This window comes from Centropristis striata, chromosome 4 (genome assembly GCF_030273125.1).
Source record: "Centropristis striata isolate RG_2023a ecotype Rhode Island chromosome 4, C.striata_1.0, whole genome shotgun sequence".
NCBI classification, from domain to species: domain Eukaryota; kingdom Metazoa; phylum Chordata; class Actinopteri; order Perciformes; family Serranidae; genus Centropristis; species Centropristis striata.
Genome location: NC_081520.1, coordinates 30,243,496 through 30,262,521, shown reverse-complemented (window position 1 = coordinate 30,262,521; position 19,026 = coordinate 30,243,496). Strand labels below are relative to the sequence as shown.

Here is a 19,026-nt window from a genome sequence, read left to right as displayed (position 1 = left end):
GACCATACCTTCACATCGCTCCACCCACCTTTAACCTGAGCAGAGGACTAGTCAGTCACACTTAATAAAAACAAGAGTGTGGGTAAGCAATTAATAAATATAGCAATTTTGAGCAGGCACTCAATTTTCAGTGCTGCAGCAGGGGAATTATGTCAGATATGATTACACTGATTGCACATCCCAAAATGACAGGAAAGTCACTTAAGGCTGGTTTTATGAGCATTCATTATGCACACACTATTTAAAAAAGCAGGTTTATATCGTGAGATGTCAGTGTCTTTGAAAAACTTGCAGTTATATCTTTATTCTCACAGGCAGATAGATGTTGGAGGAGCTGATGGGTGGTGCATCTGTCTGTGGTGTGCATCCTGCAGTTGTTTTGCTGTAGCTGCTCGAGGTACTGCTGAGCAGTGACAAAGGGACGTCTGACAGCATCCATCACAAGACTCCTGTGTCTTTCATGCCCTGAGCAAACATCTGACAGTGGGGATTGCTTCATTTCATGCCATTTCTTATCAATATCTCATAACCCTTCACTGCCTGTGGCTTTTAGCAGACAAATGGGAGACATTAATGATAAATCCCTCGCACCGAGTTAGAAATTACCCATCTCACGCTGAAAACAAGATCAGTTAAGTCAAGACGTCTCTTTGAATTTATTGGACGACAACACTAGGTACACGCTGTAGAAACGGAGGGCTTTCATTACTGATGATGCCAATAGAAACTGAATGCAACACACACACTCAATGGAGGTGTGAACCCATCCAGCAGCACAGGCTGAGTCAGTACAACAATCATCCCGTGTGCCGTTGAGAAAAATGTAAAGCTTTGAAGGAACCAACACAATGTAAAAGGCATATGCATTTTCAAAAATATTTAACTTTTAGTGTCCACATGGGGAGGTTTTCCACCCACAGAGCCACACTGCTTTGTTGAAATACAAAGATGTATCATAGCTAGAGGATAAGGCATATCTTGCCATCATAAGGCCCTTTTAACTTTAGTGCATTAACGAAGCAATATGCCTCATCTTTACAACGATCCACTCCTTCTGGACCATTTTTGCCCATGCACATACAAGGAGCCCCTGCTTTGTGTTATAACCACCATCAGACCCAAGTAGTGTCTCCAATCATGATTATTGGCATATTTTGACAACATTTTGGACACTGGTTTGTACAATCAACTCATTACAACTTTTTCAAAGCACAAGGTAGACCTCCACTTCTTAAACAAGTACCTTGGTCAAAAGTTTAGGCCTGCAGTATTCTTTTATACCAGACACAAAGCTCAGAGTAGCCACAAGATATCCATGTGAATATGTTAAGTATGCACATAACTTTACACAGAAAGATCAGATCTGACTGAGAACACCATGAACCACAAACCTGTGCCATCTCTGCAGTGCATGTGTTGTCCTGACTTTATAAAAAAAAAAGCCCTCTTAGCTACTCATAGCCTTTAGTCTGTTTGAGGTTTTCCCTATTATTTTCTTAACCTTTTCAAATGTTTGGTAAATTTGTTGGGTATTTTTTTCTGGCTGCTACACACCTGGTTGTATAAAATACAGTGTCTCTGCAGGTTCAACAAGTAAAATTTAAGACCATAATGAATACAATTTAAGACCTATTTCACATCCAGAATTTAAGACCCTGCGGATACCCTGAAAATACCAAACTGGCAGGTAATCCAGTTATGGACATGATTAACAGTAAAAACAATTACAGCAGTGATTTTGTCTTTACACTTTTTATTCACCTTTTATTACAAACAGCTCAGAGGAAACACAGGAGAACCTGCAAGACAAGAAAAAGTGGAAAAGGTCAGTGGATGCTACTTAAAAAAAAAACCCAAAACAAAACACCCCACAATGTCCAGTTTGTCGTACCTGATTATGCCTTCTCTGCTGCTGCCTCCTCATCTCCACCCTTGGTGTTACGTGTGTAGATCAGCTGCGCTCTGTGTTTGGACACCAGTTTGATCATGCCTGGAAGACAAAATAGGACCACACTGTCAGCACATTCATTTTTATCCACATTAACGATTTCATGTTCACATATTTTAGTTACCCTGCAACTCAGAGTGAATGTGGGTGACAGATAATTTCAAATGTCAGTTTAAGTGTCTAAAAGCCTCAGTTACACATAGTTTCACATCCATCTTCTGTGCCATTTGCCTTAAATAGAAAAGGGCTATTTATCTCTGAATGGTAATAGAACATCTAAATGTGTGGTTTTGTGCAAACTCCACTAAAATGGAATAGGTAAGCAGATTCATTCAAAGTTCGTACATAATGCATTTTGCAATGAAACTTTGATGATTTGTTACAGGTGGCGGGATTTTTATTTACAGACACTGAACCAAGTTCACCATTTGATATCTAAACTGCCTGACATCTGATGGGATACAAGAATGTACCACAGAAAAATGCTTTGAAACAGCATTCACTGTGGTACATCTTGCTTTTATCTAGCAGTTTGTACTTTGAATATTTTAAAGAGGGTAAAGGAGTTCAAAAGAAATGACAAAAACAATGATGCGGAGAAGATTTGATGTTAGCAACAACAGTCACTACATATCAACCATGAAAATCACTGTCATTGGGGAACAACTGATGGAACTGGCACATAACACTTGGCATGAAAACGGAGCGCATGAGCATTTATAAATGTTCGACAGTAAAACAAGCAGTGCCAATGACTTTGGGGCATATTGTTGGGATGAGCCTAATGTTGCATCACAATATGGTAGATGACAAACATGTTATTGTTGCCTCTGATGAGGATATGAGTTCTGGCAGATTAATTACTCAAAAGGTTAAAGTGAACACTAAGCTAGCTCTGACTTCACTTCTATTACACTTTAAAATACTGTATAACTCCTCCCCTTTATGTAGAGAAGAAAGTCAATATGTCAGAAAAACTGACTAATATTAACATGTACAATACAATTTAACACCACACACTATTACGTTCATTATCATGTGCAATATATCTGTATACTTCATCCTGCCATGTCATCTGGACATTAAATTCCTTTTAATTCTTGAAAAAAAAGGTGAAAATTAACTGACATGACCTAATCACACAATTAGTAAAGCCTCTTTTACAGATGGTACCAGGTAACTTACTAGAGTTAAAACAGCACTAGTGATTTTAACTTTTGACACATGCACTACATTCAGAACATTGCTGTGTTGCTGCTATTCAGATGGACGGTCCAGCAGATGGCTATGTAATAATGTTGAACGCTATAACACTTGGGACGAGGCAACTTTTTCAGGCACATGACAGACGAGTTGTTTTTGTCCAGTGCCAATGTTGTTAATTTAATATTCAACAACTTCCTGACAGAAGTACTTTTAATAGATACTTGAATCAGAAGCATCTACACAAGCACAAATTAAAAAAATAAAATAAAAAAAGCATTAGTGGAGTCTTGCGATCGGTTACTTGTTCATGTGGAAGCTACTTTTGTCAGACAGACTAATCCTTTGCATGCTTGTCCCTGCAATGATAATATTTTCATTCACAAAACAGCTGTTGCAGCATTTTCTCTGCAATATTACTAGGTATTGAGGTTGCAAATTGGTGGTAGATTTTCCTGAATAGCAATCCCTGATCCCATTCATACATCAACCTGTGCAGGAAACATTCCTGAAAAATTCAGAGATAATTTGTGAAAGGGGCTCATTTTTCCTCCCCAAGGCAAGCCCCATTAAACCAGCCTATCAAGACTTCAATCGACACTCAAATTGTCTGATCCAGTGGGCACTGTGCAGGAATATGGGCAGATAAATTCACCTTTGGCAAGGAGCTCCTGGAGGGCGTTCCTGGCCAGGGAGCCACGGATCTTCAGCCTCTCAGAAACAACCGCGGGGGTGATGAGTTTGTAGTTGGGAACTTCTTTGTACAACTTATCGTAGGTTGCCTTGTCGAAGAGGACCAGGTTGTTGAGCTTATCCCTCACTTTTCCCTTGGACCACTTCTGCTCAGAACCACACAAACATTAACACAATGAGTAAAGCTTTATAGTAGACCTGATCCAAAAAACAAAAACAAAAAAACAGCAACGACATCACATATAAAGGACCACGTCGGGATTAATAACAGCCGCTGTATACCTTCTTCTTGGCTTTGCCTCCGGACTTGTTGACTGGGTCCTTGTCCTTCTTGGACTTCCCAGAGTCCTTCTTCTTGTCTTGCTTGGGAGGCTAAAAAAAGATGACAAAGTTATAACCCTTCACATTGTCAGACTATAGCTAAAAGAGAAAACACCCGGCTGATGGACAGATCCAGCAGCCTGAGGTTAACTCAGGCAGGTCGGCATGGGGCGGCCTAGTCGGCGTCCTGAAGCTTTACAAGCCTCACGATTAACATCAGCTATTCTTACAACAAGGATGCGTTATAATACGTTAGGTAATGTTATCATGTGTGCATTTATGTGGAATTATCAGTGACAACTTTAATCGGCTCGTTTTCTGTAAACAGTGAAGCAGGAAAGCATGGTGGGGTTTGCTAGCTAGCTGGCTAGCTAACGGTGACTAGCCTGTCGCTAAATGACTCAAATTTAACAACTTAATGTTCCTCCACACACTGCTGTCGTTGTTAAGAAAACCACATTGCTGTCGCCAGATAATCCGAATAATTACAAATCGACACAAGTTACGGAGACATGGTGTTTTTTTTGCAATTACTTTCGATAAAACGTGTAATAATGGTCCTCACCATGTTTCCTCGTCAAGATGTCGGAGCGAAAGGAAGTTCACCCGTGCTAGAGCCCCTTAGACAACCCGTAGATACGGAAATGGGAGAGGGAATTATGGGAAATTGAGTTCTGCGTTTTATCGTTTTAATTGTTACCATCTAATTAAATTGCTGGAAAACAGTTTTACCGACATGTTTGAGAGAGATACGACGATTTTAAAAAATCACCCAACGCCCAAACCAGCTATATATCAGCTGTTTGTTTTGTGTTTACCGTATTTTGTCAGTTTTTCGTCACGTGACACCATGTGACACCGCTGTCAGTCAGCTGGGCTGGACGGTGTAAAGATGGTGATCTTCAGTGTGTATGTGGTGAACAAGGCTGGAGGTTTAATCTACCAATATGACAACTATGTTCCGAGAGCAGAGGCCGAGAAGACATTCAGCTATCCCTTAGATTTAGTGCTCAAACATCACGATGAAAAGGTGGTTGTATCTTTTGGACAGCGGGACGGAATCAGAGGTAACGTTTAGCATGTCGTCAGCTCATATTACTAGCTAACAGCTAGCTTGCTACTATTAACTCTTATGGAGTCTTGGGCTATTTTGCCCATTTATTAATCCTTTTCATCTTTCCTGTATACACCACCTAAAAATGTTTAAATGCCATGTTGGTATATTTTTTTTCAGCACAACCTAATCTATATATCTATAATAATAATTGATTTTTTATTCTGACTTACCGGATCAGCATTTTGAACCAAAAAGAAACAAAGAAAAAACAAATAATTAATGTGATCTTGTGATTGTGTGTGATCCTGTCATCCAACTCTGTTTTTTTTCTAATGTGACTGTATTTTATTTGTGTCTTGTATGTTTAGCGTAACAATTTTGGTCATTTTGTGTATTTTTTAGTGATTTTGTGTATTTTTTAGTTATTTTGTTTCTTTTTGTGACTCCAGAAGGTTAAATGGACCATCGTATTTACCAAGCGTTCATTTAGACTTATTTGGATAGTTTTGAATGGAATACTTTTATAATGATAATTTTGCATTGAAAGTGGCCTTATTGTAACATTACAGATGCAGTATTTAACCATCAGGCTGCATGACTATAACCATAATGGCATTATACTCTTATACAGTCTATGGTTATACAGCACAAAAGACACTGTTGCCTTTCTTGAGTATTTTCCATTTTATGTAACTTTATACTTTTACTCCACTACATTTTGAGGCAAATATTTTACTTTTTACTCCACTACATTTAGCTGACAGCTTTAGTTACTTTACAGGTCGAGATTTCACATAAAAACGTGATCAAGTCTAGTCAACATCTAGTTTTCCTAAAATTGAACCTCATAACTGTATATTATGTAGTTAAATGAGCCCTACCTTGAGAAAATTCTGCATAATGATTACTTTTACTTTTGGTACTTTAAGTACATTTTGATCCTGATACTTTTGTACTTTTACTTCAGTAAGTTTTGGATGCAGGTCTTTTACTGTAGTGGAGTAATTTCACAGTGTGGTATTAGTACTTTTACTTAAGTAAGAGATCTGAATACTTTTTCCACCACTGCATTAGCCATACTTATGCTGATTTCCTAGAAGTGCATAGCTTATATATTGCAGTGAAATACAAGGCCACAGTGAGTAAAATATAAAAAGAGCCTAAAACATTTGGGGTTCAGAGGGTTGAAACTGTGTTTTCATTCTCCAGTGGGCCATGCGGTGCTGTCCATCAATGGAGCTGATGTGCTTGGCAAGAACACAGCAGACGGAAAGGACATCCTCGAATATTTAAAGGATCCATCAAATTATCCAGTGTCTATTCGCTTTGGACGGGCACGCCTGAGCTCCAATGAGAAACTGATGCTGGCATCCATGTTCCACTCGTAAGTCACATCTATGGTTGATGGAGAGCTCTGGGTCTGATGTGTTTCTAACTCGGGACACAAAGATCCTGTTTTCTACACTGATAACCAGACTCAGGCTTCCAATAGACAATTTCTCTATTTATACTGTAACGAGAGACTGTAACTACACATTTATTCATAACAGGAGACATTCACACACATTTTTAGGCTTGTGAAAAAGTAAAGCATTTTTTATGTGGAATTTGTCAGTGATCAGAGTAAATATTGTATTCACTGTCCTCTGTGTGTCCACATGGGGAAATGGCTTCACTCAATTAATTACATGCTACTGCATCTGTCTACCAAACCACTTCATATGCACCTGTGTCCATGTTTAAAACTGCAAGCCTTATAAATTCGCCTCATATATATCATGATAGGCTATTTTTGGTCTGTTTGTTAAAGTTGATGACTGTGCTGATCATTATCCCTATCTCAAGCATTAAGTTGCGTATCTTTGTGTGTTTTCCTCCACCAGGTTGTTTGCTATAGGTTCACAGCTGTCTCCTGAAGTTGGCAGTTCAGGGATTGAGATGCTTGAAACGGACGTCTTCAAACTCCACTGCTTCCAGACTCTCACAGGTCAGTAGTGAGTCAGTCATGAGTCATTACAAAAAAAAAAAAGCACAGACAGTGAGACAGTTATAAAACGACCCCTCGGCGTGACACATTTACATTTTGTGTTTGACAGTAGTTATTTTAAACTGATGTTTTTCTCATTCCATTTCTTTCAGGGATAAAGTTCATCGTGCTGGCGGACCCTCGACAGTCTGGTATTGATGCATTATTGAGGAAGATTTATGAGATCTATTCAGATTTTGCCCTCAAGAACCCATTCTATTCTCTGGAAATGCCAATCAGGTAATAGAGAGCATCAGTCTCCTAATCTTTAAAAAAAGAAATCTTTTTAGATTACATATCAAGTGTCCACTCTCAAACACTTGCACGTCCAGTTGCTTCGGTCCTCTGATGTCACTGTAAATGTTTGATTTTCAGGTGTGAACTCTTTGATCAGAATCTGAAAAGTGCACTGGAAATTGCAGAGAAAGCTGGTAACTTTGGAGCTGGATCTTGAGCCACAGAAGACGAGATAAAATACGACGTGTTTTCTAACCAGAACGACTGTTAAGGTGGTTATAGTTCAACTGTAAAGGACAAAAAACAAGTGGATTTCTGTTTCTTTTCCATGTTGGTATCGGACCGGCAGTTAACACATTGTAAATATGTTTTGTTTTGTAAATACTCAAAAAATAAATAACACACTGTCTCTTAAAGCTTCATATTTGTTTTTGGGTGCATCTATATTGAATTACAGATTAATCTAACTGTAGTCGACTCAGCATAAACTTAAAAGTGAATGAAAAAAACTTAACAACAAAGTATAATTTATTCAAGCCTTTGACTCTTCTCATATGTAAGACCACACATTTTGCTTCCTACAAAAAATGTGAATTGATTTCATTCATGATTCAGTATTACAAAGTTGTTGTTTTTCAAACACAGATATTGTAAAGTAGACCAGTTTCTAAACCAATTTTGTGCTCTTGTCACCTTTCTCTAGTTGTGTTTCTGCCCCGTTTCATTATATGACATACATAATGTGCTTTATGTCATTTACATTCCATTGTTGAGTTGTTGAGATGCCCTGTTTACAAAAAAATACTGTATTTCGAAAAAAGCACCTTTCAAAACAGGCTTTAACAGAAAAAGCTCTAAACTTGTCAGAGCTGAGTTTTTGTTTCTGTTCTGTTAGACGGAAAATACTGTGGTATAAAAATCAAGTAAGAAAAATATGAAAATACAACAATGGCTCCAGGTGTCCTCCGGATGCAGAGGTTGAGGTGTGATGATGTTTTAGTCGGCCTTCTTGGACACGTGACCCATCTTGGTGCGGACGTTACGCAGCAGGAAAAATCCGATCGTGGTCACGCCACACGTGATCTCTGCTACCCAGAAGGCCATCTCCCAGCCGTGGTGCTTGGCGATGGTGCTAAACGGGAGACCAGACAGGAAGCCACCGACTGAGGAGAAAATATGCGCAAGTTCACACAAAGGATTAGCAGATTTCAAAGTCTGAGACCGTGGGCCTCCCCTCTAACAAAACTGCAAAGTTTAGCATAATTCCTGATGTCTATGGGATCATGAATATGTTATTTGACTCCACAGACACTCTAAATCTGAGCCAAGATAGCCTAATATTGGTGTTTACCATAGGGCAAGGCAGGTTTATTTGTATAGCACCTTTCAGCAACAGGGCAATTCAAAGTGCTTTACACAAAACATTAAAAACATTTAAAAGAGACATATATAAAATGACATTCCAATATAAAAATTGAAGACTAAAAATAAGCAGATAAAATATTTAGGCAAAAATGTAGAAGTAAATTCAAATGTAAAATTTTAAAAATGTTAAATGTATTTTTTAAAATATCAAATTCTCTATTCATATCACTAAACGAGAGGAGTCAGAAAATCACAAATGTAAAAAATGTAAAAGCATATTCAAATATAAAAAAATTAAGCTAGGACTGCAAGCAGTACTGAACGGGCCCTCGCAGTCCACACGTGTTGGGGCATGCTGCTATCAGGGTGTGTGAGTTACAGGGACCAGTCAATACCACCCCCATGAATTTCATTGCCTTAAGTGTTATGGTGTGGGCACAGTGCCAAATATTAAATTAGACTGCCTCCAGAGCGCCACCTAGGGGCGGATCAGTAATACCTTAAAGGGTTATCCTCAGGAGGGCATTGACAATAATTGTACAAAGTTTTGTGTTAATCCGACCAACCGATCTGGAGATATAAAATACTTTAATTTAAAGAGCTCCACCTAGTGGTCATCACCCAAAATTTTGCAGAGATCAAACACTTCCTGTTTTGAACGAAATCTGCAGGAAGTTATTTAATAACTAGAGTATTGTTTGGGTTATCAAATTTTTTTAATAACTTTTTGTTATGAGGGTCCATAGATGCTGTGTGCAAAGTCTGGTGCGAAACGATGAAATTGCCTAGGAGGAGTTCGAAAAAGTAGGTTTGCAACATTTCGCGAATTTGCGAAAAAAAACAACCGGCAGGCAGAAATGGGCGTGGTCTATATCACAAGATTCAGCACAACTCAGTGAACGCGATAAATTTGAATGTGCGATAAAGTATATGGGAGTTATTAGCCAAAACGCACGTTCCTTTATTATAGCGCCACTTAGTGGTGGAAATTCAGGATGACAATAGATTATAACATTTTTCACCATGTGTGACTGATATTAAAAGTTTCATGAGTTTTGGAGTATGTTCAGGCAGTGATAAAAGTTCCAGTGCAGCTAGGCAGTGGCAAACAGAAAAGTCTTCAGTCTTGATTTAAAAGAGTTGAGAGTTGCAGCAGATCTGCAGTTTTCTTGGAGTTTGTTCCAGATATGTGGAGCATAAAAACTGAAAGCTGCCTCTCCACGTTTGAATTCAGACTGCACTCAATACTTAAAAAAGGTATTTTCTAATAAGGCATTTATCAGTTTATCATGGCTGATGCAGAACAGTCCTCATGCCTGAATCATTCTTATGTGCAGATTTGATCTTTGTTTATGATCTTTTTTTTGTGGCTTCATCAATACTTTTGTACTTCCCATTTGTTCTTAGGTAAGGTCAACATTTAAGAGTGCCTTGGACCACTGTAAGCTGATAAAAACTAAAGCTGACTGATGTTTTTTCTTTAAAAAACCTTAAGTGAACCTTCTGGGAACATTTTACCTGGAGTTTTTTAAAATACCCTTCAGGGAACTGTTCTTTCTCTGAAGTTTTTCCTGAACGTTCCCTAAAGTTCTCTGAGGGTTTATAAAATAATCTTCAGGGATTTTTTTCCTGAAGGCTACATGTTTGCTGGATCTGGGTATACTAAAAGGCTGATGGCAAGCTTGTATACACACCTGAAAAAGTGCAAAATTACCACAGCCTGCACAATATTACAATGCACCATGGTGTGACACCAGCTGAAGGTATGAGGGTGATGGTTTCTTGGGACCTGACCGCAGATGTGGTGCTGAAACCCCTCAGCGACTAGTTTAACCTTTTTAATATGCAAGTAGATCACTTTTATGAATAAAATATCGCTTCTTGAACTATAAAAAAGGCACTTACTGAACTGTACAATTTTAAAAAAAGGAATATATTTTCTAATTTCTCCTAAATTGGGCCTACTCTAGGCATACAAATTGCAATGGCATTTAAGGGTTTTTGTTCAATGAAGGTGCCTAAACAAACCTGATTCATCAACATTCTGTTGTTGGTAAGAACAGACTTGACTGCTGTATGGGCTTCATTAAACCTACATAGGATTTTCTTATTTTTCTCATATTGCTGTGTATAAGAACAAAAACAAGAAAACATTCATGCATGAGGCCCAATGTGACGATTCTGAAATAAGAAACAATCAACTTACTGTTGGCCATCAGGGCAACAATGGCATGAGACGTCCCACAGTAGTTGGATGGAGCGCTTTCATTGGCTATAACTCCAAATAAGGCGATTGGTCCATAAGAGGAGAAACCAAAAGCAGCACCTAGGCCAAGTATCCACACCTGAAGGTACATGAGATACATCCATGAAGAGGACATGCAGTGTGTTGCATTAGAGGTTCTCTCAGTGAAATATGTTTGTCCAATGGGACTGGATCTTAGAACAGGTACCTTTGGGCTGTCAGGAGTCACCGTCACTCTGAACAGGTACATGGACACAAACATCCCAACCATCATGCAGATCAGGATGAAGTGGCGAGGGTTGCCATAGATTTTCATGCCTTGCTGTACAAAATAAGGAAAAAGGGAGTTGGCTGTACTGGTTTTTCCATTTAGTCACAAAATGGAGATCAAAAAGCAGAGATTGTCATTTTTAGGGCCGTGAGACGTCTGAGACTTGGAATGGTCAAAGAGGGGGTCCTAACACTTTTTACCTTCTGCGTACTGAGTGACCTGTGTTCAGCTCACCCTTTTACAGACCCAGTCCCCTCTGTGCTAATCAGTAACACATATTTCACCATATTGTTTCATTAGTAGGCTCAAGATAAGCTACACGACAATGTCAAAATTTCATGTCACCATTACCCAAGTCAACTCCAAGGCAACTCATGACATTATCCCAATTTTGATCTCATATATAGTGGATGGAAAAAAAATATTAGACCACCCCTGTGTATTCATTGCTGATATCTAGACATTTTTCATGGTTTTCTTGATAATGATTTTGGTTATTACCAAGAAAACCACGGAAAATGTCTCGATATCAGCTCTTAAATTAAACTCTTATCGGCTATTTTTGTTGTTATCATTATATTTGTCCAAACGAATGTACCTCGTCATGATCCATGATAATTCTATATTGTCCCATCGCTATTCAGGAGTAACTGAGAACAGCTGTTGTTGTTAACTTTCATCTTGCAAAAAAGAAAAACATATAAGAAGACAAGCCAGGAGTAATCACTGTGCTGGGTAGTTATCATGAAGTTGTCCTGGCCTATTTGCCCTACAAAAGTCTTTTGGGATTTGTTGCAGCCGTATTGGTCAAAGTTAGTTCTGATGCAAACAGCTGATTGTAGAGGCACATTTGCAGATACGATATACTTGGAAATAAATGTCCAGAAGTAGACTGAGGCAGGGTGATTATGGTGATCATGCCATACTGTTGGAAAAAGTTATAATCAAAGCTGTACAATAAAAAGAAATCTTTAAAATCATCCAGATATGTATATATGTAGACTCACTTTGGCCACTGCCTTGTCAGAGAAGTAACCTGCTGCCAGGCTGCCCAACAGGCCTCCAACCTCCAGGGCACTCATGTATGAGCTACCTATGAAGAAGAATACAGTGATTCACCAGAAAAATAATAAGATAATGAAACTAAACTCTCAGCATATGTCTCAACAGAGATCCAAGGTGTCTACTCTACTACTACCAACGTGTCCATACCCATCAGTGTGGACTGGCCCTTGTCCTGGATCAGGAACAGCTGTCCCCAATCGGTGCAGACCGTCTTCACCCCGAACACCACCAGGTAGGACACAGACAGCAGCCACAGGTAGGGGGACAGCAGGAACTCAGACAGGCTGCTTTCATCACTGGACGATCCTGGACAAGCAGATGATTGAGTATTATTATACAGATGTAGTGATCACATTAATGCATGTGTTAGACACTGCTCACAGGAAAGACATGTGAGGGGCACACTGGGTACAGAGTCCAGGTCATCACCGACCTTTAGTCACAACACAAGAGGCACATGATGTGCACAAACACACACACACCTGGACAATGCACACCTATATGTTAATCGAGTATTGCTGTTTAAAAGGGACCATTCACCCCAAATCAAAAATACATTATTTACTCTCTTAACTGTAATCAAAATGTTGGCAGTAGGAACTATTTTCTTTCTAGTATATTTGCTACATGAAACTGCTCACAACAAGGTTTGGGGATTATCTTAAGTAATTGGGTCATGACTTCTGAAAAGAGACATTCCCGTCAAGATTTCCACATGTATTTTTTGTTGCTTTGAGCACAATGAGCCTAGTACGGCTGAACAAGTAATCAGAACTTTATCAAAATCCCAATATCTAGTAGTGCAATATACAAATAGCAGTTGGCACATTATTTGTTTAAGGCAAAGTATCATCTGCACTCTACTCCTTAGACACTTTAATATTTTTTTTATATTGCTATATTTATATTTATATTAATTATTGTTATTTTTACCTATTTCATTCATGGTTTTCTTATATTATCCTATATTGTGATTGTTTTTGTAATTGTTTTTGCAACTATCTAGAACCAGAATTTCCTTCTGGATAATATATATCTTATCTCTTAATCATAACTCCCAGGACTACAAATTGAATTCTAAAGACCTAAAATATCTTTAATTGGTACATATCTGCTTAAAAAAAAACATGATCATTTGTTTAGTGGAGAATGATGACGCAAAGATGTAGCCTGGAAAACAGTCGTATCTGCCAAGCTTACGTTTAATTTGCTCTGGTAGATGCATCTGGATTCTCTCCCTTTGAGACAGGCCTGGCCTTCGTCGGGCCAATCACAACTGTTTACACAATGAAGGGCGGGTTTGATATAATGACGGTCAGTGTCAATCAAGATTCTGTTTCTGCGTTGCCTATTTCTTGCCTCAAATGTTTTCAGAAACACATTTTAGTGTTCTGTTTAGCTGCATTGTTTGTGACCAGGCCATGTATTTCTTTCTTAAAATCAGTCCCAGCTCCACCGGAACCTGCACGGCCACTCAGCACTACGTCACATGTTTCTCTAATCTAAGGGGGAATGTTTACATAGTCAATCTGCACACCTTAATAACTCCACTTGGAAATAACAAATTAACTGAGATGTTCCAGACTAATATGCACATGAGAATTAGTAAGGCGATACCAGCTAAGCAGAAATTCCCTTCAGCATCGGAATTATATCATAATTGTATTATCTGTCAAAATGATTGTAATTAGCTAGTTAGAAAAAACAGTTCCATTATATTTGAGAGAAGGGAGAGATCTCTCTGGCTGATAAATAGTATTACAGGTAAGAGGAAAAATATGTTTTTGAGGTGAACCGTTTCTTTCAGCAAATAAACTACTTCTTACTTAGTCACAGTCAGAGAAAAGTAGTGCCAAAAGAAACTTGTGCATTTTGTTAAACAGAAGAATTATTAAAAGTCATCAGTAAAGTCCGTCTCACCTCCTTTGCTCTTCTTGGCTGCTGCCTCTACGTTGGGCAGCCCCACATCCTTGGGCTCATTCTTGATGAACAGCAGACAGAAGAAGGAGGCCACCACACAAATCATCCCAGACACGGACAGGATGGTCCTCCAGCTGTAGCTCTGGGTCAGCACGGTGGCGATGATGGGCCCCAAGCTGCCAGCCAGATTCATGCTGCACGAGAGAATGGCCCACCACGTCCCGAACTGAGAGGGCTCGAACCACTGACAGCAGAGGAGAGGAAATAATAATGATGAGTTGACAGAAGTATAATTATCTTGAGGGATGTATGAATGAACCGGTGCAATATTAAAAAATTGACAGCAGTCACTTGACAGTTTCCATGTTGAATAATGTGACAGGCCACAAATCAGTGAACTCAAACAAGGGAAGGGTTACTGTTCACTCATGTTGAACATACATAATTAACACCAGTTTCATCTCTGAGTTAATGCATTGCAAACATCGTCTGGTGAATACTAAGGAAGAGCTGTGCAGTATATTGTTATAATATCAATATTGTGATATGACACTTGATATTGTCTCAGATTTTGGATATTGCAATATCACATGCTTTGTGTTTTCCTGGTTTTAAAAGTTGTTCTAGCTTTTTCTATTATTTGTCCACCGAGTCATTTTACTTATGATTATTTCTCAAAAATCTCTGTGTAAATCTGTGTAAATATGTTGCAAAATCACCTACAAAATAATCACAATAACTACACTATACACTACATTTTGCTGTGTCTTGCTGGCAGTTAAACTACTTTCATACTAGCATCATGATTCAACTTGATTTTTTCTGTGTAGTTAATAATGAAACTACAAACACTTTTCGGCCTTAATTTGAATTCTAACATCGCTTCACTATTGTAATAGTTTGTCCAGCCCTTGGTACTCTGCTGGATTATCAGCCCAACTGTGAAAAATATTTGGCTTCAGTTTTTACTGTTTTGATTCTGAATCTGATTGCTATTTATTAACAAATGTTCACTGAAGTTGTTGCATGAGTAGTTACCTGTCTATCTAAGTAATCCTGGACTCTAGTTACTAGAAGACACGTGTCAAACATCCATCCATCCATTTTCTTCCGCTTATCCGGGGCCGGTCGCGGGCGTGTCAAACATTGTATACAAAAGCACTTTTGTTTTCATTTCACTTTTGCAATAAACCCAGTTGAGCAGCATTGTTTACTGGCATGGGACTTTTTTTATTATATTTTGTTATAATTTTCTATTACATGTACATTTTCAATCTTCAGATCTTCTATTTTTTTGTTTTTTTTAATAAAGTAGTTTTAACTTATTTTTCTCAGTGGCATTAATAAACAATTCTCCCGAGGGTAGCTTTGCTGTAGTTCAACTAATTACTCCATTATGAAGTAGTTGGTGGCTTTGCAAAGCTTTCAAAGTAGCTCCCTTAACATGGCTGATTTATTTATATATATATATATATATATATATATATATATATATATATATAAATATAAATATAATAAACTGAACCCAGTTCAGTTAACTATTATGGTGCCTATTTGTTCTTTCGAACACAGGAGAGATCTTGAATCTGATGTCAGTATATTGCAGCAGTGATATACCGGCTCATGGCTCAGGTACCTTGCGCAGCACCCTGCCGCAGGGGGGCCAGCCGAGGCCCTGGCCCAGTCCGTTGAGGAACCACAGGGCAGAGAAGACAGCGACAGTGGAGGACCAGGAGAAGACCACGTTGATGCCTCCCACCATGCACAGGCCAATGGAGAAGAGCCAACGGGCGCTGATCCTGTCTGACAGCACGCCACTGATGAACTTACTGATAGCGTAGGCCAAAGACTGACTGCTGGTGATCATACCTGGACACAGGGAGGGGAGCAGAAGAAGAGTTTACACAGAGTAGATAAAACCTCTAGTGACACTTTGTGCTCCAAAATATCACTGACATACAGTCATGGAAAATAACAGTAGACCATTGTTTTCTTCAGTTTTGGCATTTTCCATGGTTTTATGGATAATAACCTAAATCATAAATAAAACCATGGAAAATGTCTAGAAATCAGCTCTTAAATTAAACTCTTGTTATTATATTTGTCCAAACAATTGTACCTTTAGTTGTACCAGACATTAAAATGAACAAGAAATTGAAGAAAACAAGGGAGGTCTTATCATTTTTTTTCCATGACTGTATCTTTAAATGACAGAGCTAATACATAATGCATGATACAAGCAAAAATAAAGTGAAATAAAGTGTGTGAGAATGAGCGAGTCAGTGTAACAACATGTATGGACGTTAGACACGTATGCTTATTATGTTGACATTTAGGGAGGTAAATATTTCTTCCAGCCTTTACAATTTTCAAGATTTAAAGAAAATCAGTTATGACTTTTGGAAGAACTTGCAAAAAAATTGACAATCAAGCATAAAGTGAGTGCAAAATCAAGAGTGTCATACCCAGGTCATCCTTATCCAGCTTAATCTCTTCCATTAGAGAAGGCATCACAAAGGAGAAGGTCTTTCTGTTGAAGTAATACAGCGTGTAGCCGACAAACATGGCCAGAAATATAGTGGCTCGGTAATATCCATAACTTGCTGTTGCCATGGCTGCAGTTAGTCCTAAAAAATGTCAAAAAGTGGAAGAATAGAGGACAAATCCAGAGGAGGGAGACAAGCTCCTGTTGTATGACAGACTTGTGCTGCCTTTGACGGTGAACTTTGCTTCAGGATCCACTGTGGAGGATCAGCTGCCTGGGAGGTTAATGGTCAACTTCTGTGCCCGGGAGCTGCTTTAATCTGGGTTGTATGTGCTGCTGGCCTGCCAGAGAGAACGGAGAAGGAAATCAATCAGTTAGTGACATCAGCGCTGTAGACAATATGTTGTTTTCTTTAGACATGTGTTTATTAAATGGGTCAGTCTACTTGAACAATGACCTAGGTGTTCTTTTCATCAGTCGCTGTTTGTCCATTTGAGGATGTTATGGACGGAGTCCTCAGACTGATGTGGTTAATGATCCACTGTGGAGTCCAATGGGTACAGCAGACCAGGAGGGAGGCTCCTCTCCAAGTGAGGGGGTGTGTGAACTGTGGTGATCCTCAACAGCAAAAGACCTATCAGACACAAATAGTGTGTACAAGATTTGATCAGAGTTTTAAGAGAGAGAGTGATCAGTCACTGTGGGGCAAATGAAAGTAAACATGAGTAAAACCAGTGGTGGAAGAAGTATTCAGATCCTTTACTTAAGTAAAAGTACTAATACCACACTGTGACATGACTCCACTACAAGTAAAAGTCCTGCATTCAAAACTTACTGAAGTAAAAGTACAAAAGTATCAGCATCAAAATGTACTTCAAGAATCAAAAGTTAAAGTAGTTGTTCTGCAGAATGGACCCACTCAGATTGTTTTATATATTCTAAATATATTATTAAATTATTATTATTATCATTATTATTAATGCATTTAAATGAGCAGCATTTAACTGCTGTCAAGGTAGGACTCATTTTATCTATTTAATATACTTTTATGTGCTTTAAGTTATGAACATGCATAATCATTTTTACATTGATTATGTTTTTTATGTTAAATCTCGACCTGAAAAGTAACTAAAGCTGTCAGCTAAATGTAGTGGAGTAAAAAGTACAATATTTGCCCTTAAAATGTAGTGAAGTAGAAGTATAAAGTTACAAATGTGGAAATACTTAAGTAAAGTAAAAGTACCTCAAAATTGCACTTAAGTACAGTACTTGAGCAAATGTACTTAGTTACATCCCACCACTGTGTAAAACGCTTATCTATCTCAAAAGTCCAAGTAAAGCTAAAACTTTACATTTATAATCGTCCATGCTTCCCTTTAGGTAGCTGCCTGTGTAAATGTGAGGCATGTAGTTCTACACAAACAGTTTTTCAGTGGAAGCAAACCACTACTACCTTTGGATGTCCTCATTTTCTGTGCAGGAAGGTGATTAACCTCACAGCTGCTTTTTCACAAAATCACGTTGCATCAATTTTTAATTGCCGCGCCGACATGTCAAAGCTGCAAAGCAGAGAGTAGAGGAGTGCGTCCAGTTTCCGCATCATGTGGATCAACTGGCGCCGCCCAGCCACGGAAGTATGAACACCACTGACCATCGTTTTTGATTTGAAATAAATCAGTAACATAAAAGCGGAACCCACATAAATTCTGCTGTGACTTTGTAGTTCGTGTAAGCGTTCAACTTCCGCCTGGCAAAGTAGTTCTTGAGTGCAAAGCATGCAATTATTAAGTGTGAATGTGTAAATAAATGTGTCAGCTTGATGCAGATGTTGGTAAAAACACTAAGCGAAGCTAACAAACCATTTTTAAGCTACAGGGTACGAGATAATAGCCTACTATCGTCAAACCTTATTAGTAGTTACAAAACAAAGTAACATATAAATAAATAATAAATGGTGACAGACTTCTTCCGACAACCATATCTGCGTAATGTTAACTACGGAGATGTATTTATTCTTTGAAAATAACATTATTCAAATTGTGGTACATTAAGAATAATTTCGTCACACTGTTAAACTAATCGCCGAAGTCATTTTTTGTCAAAATTGTTTTGTTTTTTTTCCCTAAATCATCTCCTCATGACGCCGGCCACATATGGTGAAATTGTCTACATCCTCAGTTGATCAGATCA

General features: G+C 38.5%; 3 protein-coding genes across 4 annotated transcripts; 1 reads left to right on the top strand and 2 right to left on the bottom strand.

The window, feature by feature from the left end:
• Positions 1-1,736: 1,736 nt before the first annotated feature.
• Positions 1,737-4,799, bottom strand: rps25 (ribosomal protein S25). The gene is made up of 5 exons (XM_059331297.1): positions 4,731-4,799; positions 4,127-4,216; positions 3,807-3,990; positions 1,892-1,990; positions 1,737-1,799 (listed from the first exon to the last, which is right to left on the bottom strand). The coding sequence occupies exons 1-4, from the start codon at positions 4,731-4,733 to the stop codon at positions 1,896-1,898; spliced, it is 372 nt and encodes a 123-aa protein (XP_059187280.1). The 5' UTR covers positions 4,734-4,799; the 3' UTR covers positions 1,737-1,799; positions 1,892-1,895.
• A 240-nt stretch (positions 4,800-5,039) lies between these two features.
• Positions 5,040-7,901, top strand: trappc4 (trafficking protein particle complex subunit 4). The gene is made up of 5 exons (XM_059331296.1): positions 5,040-5,232; positions 6,432-6,606; positions 7,106-7,209; positions 7,362-7,488; positions 7,624-7,901. Exons 1-5 carry the CDS (start codon positions 5,058-5,060, stop codon positions 7,700-7,702), a joined length of 660 nt encoding a protein of 219 aa, XP_059187279.1. The 5' UTR covers positions 5,040-5,057; the 3' UTR covers positions 7,703-7,901.
• A 78-nt stretch (positions 7,902-7,979) lies between these two features.
• Positions 7,980-18,406, bottom strand: slc37a4a (solute carrier family 37 member 4a). Of its 2 annotated transcripts, XM_059331295.1 has the most exons (10): positions 18,290-18,401; positions 17,294-17,470; positions 16,817-17,177; positions 15,988-16,220; positions 14,352-14,595; positions 12,579-12,737; positions 12,374-12,459; positions 11,304-11,417; positions 11,057-11,195; positions 7,982-8,648 (listed from the first exon to the last, which is right to left on the bottom strand). In XM_059331295.1, exons 3-10 carry the CDS (start codon positions 16,962-16,964, stop codon positions 8,482-8,484), a joined length of 1,290 nt encoding a protein of 429 aa, XP_059187278.1. In that variant the 5' UTR covers positions 16,965-17,177; positions 17,294-17,470; positions 18,290-18,401; the 3' UTR covers positions 7,982-8,481. The 2 variants fall into 2 exon arrangements, with proteins under 2 accessions (XP_059187277.1, XP_059187278.1); XM_059331294.1 differs by having other exon boundaries at positions 7,980-8,648; positions 11,057-11,417; positions 18,290-18,406.
• Positions 18,407-19,026: the final 620 nt, after the last annotated feature.

Bases quoted from the DNA above. Each gene is read 5' to 3' on its own strand.
- slc37a4a (XM_059331294.1), bottom strand. From the start codon at position 16,964: ATGGCAACAGCAAGTTATGGATATTACCGAGCCACTATATTTCTGGCC. The intron at 12,738-14,351 runs GTGAGACGGACT...CTGCTTGTCCAG, and splicing joins AGCCAAGAAGAGCAAAGGAG to GATCGTCCAGTGATGAAAGC. The intron at 12,460-12,578 runs GTATGGACACGT...TCTTCTTCATAG, and splicing joins GGGCCAGTCCACACTGATGG to GTAGCTCATACATGAGTGCC.
- trappc4 (XM_059331296.1), top strand. From the start codon at position 5,058: ATGGTGATCTTCAGTGTGTATGTGGTGAACAAGGCTGGAGGTTTAATC. The intron at 6,607-7,105 runs GTAAGTCACATC...TTCCTCCACCAG, and splicing joins CTGGCATCCATGTTCCACTC to GTTGTTTGCTATAGGTTCAC. The intron at 7,210-7,361 runs GTCAGTAGTGAG...CATTTCTTTCAG, and splicing joins CTGCTTCCAGACTCTCACAG to GGATAAAGTTCATCGTGCTG.
- rps25 (XM_059331297.1), bottom strand. The intron at 3,991-4,126 runs GTATACAGCGGC...GGTTCTGAGCAG, and splicing joins GAGGCAAAGCCAAGAAGAAG to AAGTGGTCCAAGGGAAAAGT. The intron at 1,991-3,806 runs GTGAATTTATCT...TTTGTCTTCCAG, and splicing joins CCAGGAGCTCCTTGCCAAAG to GCATGATCAAACTGGTGTCC.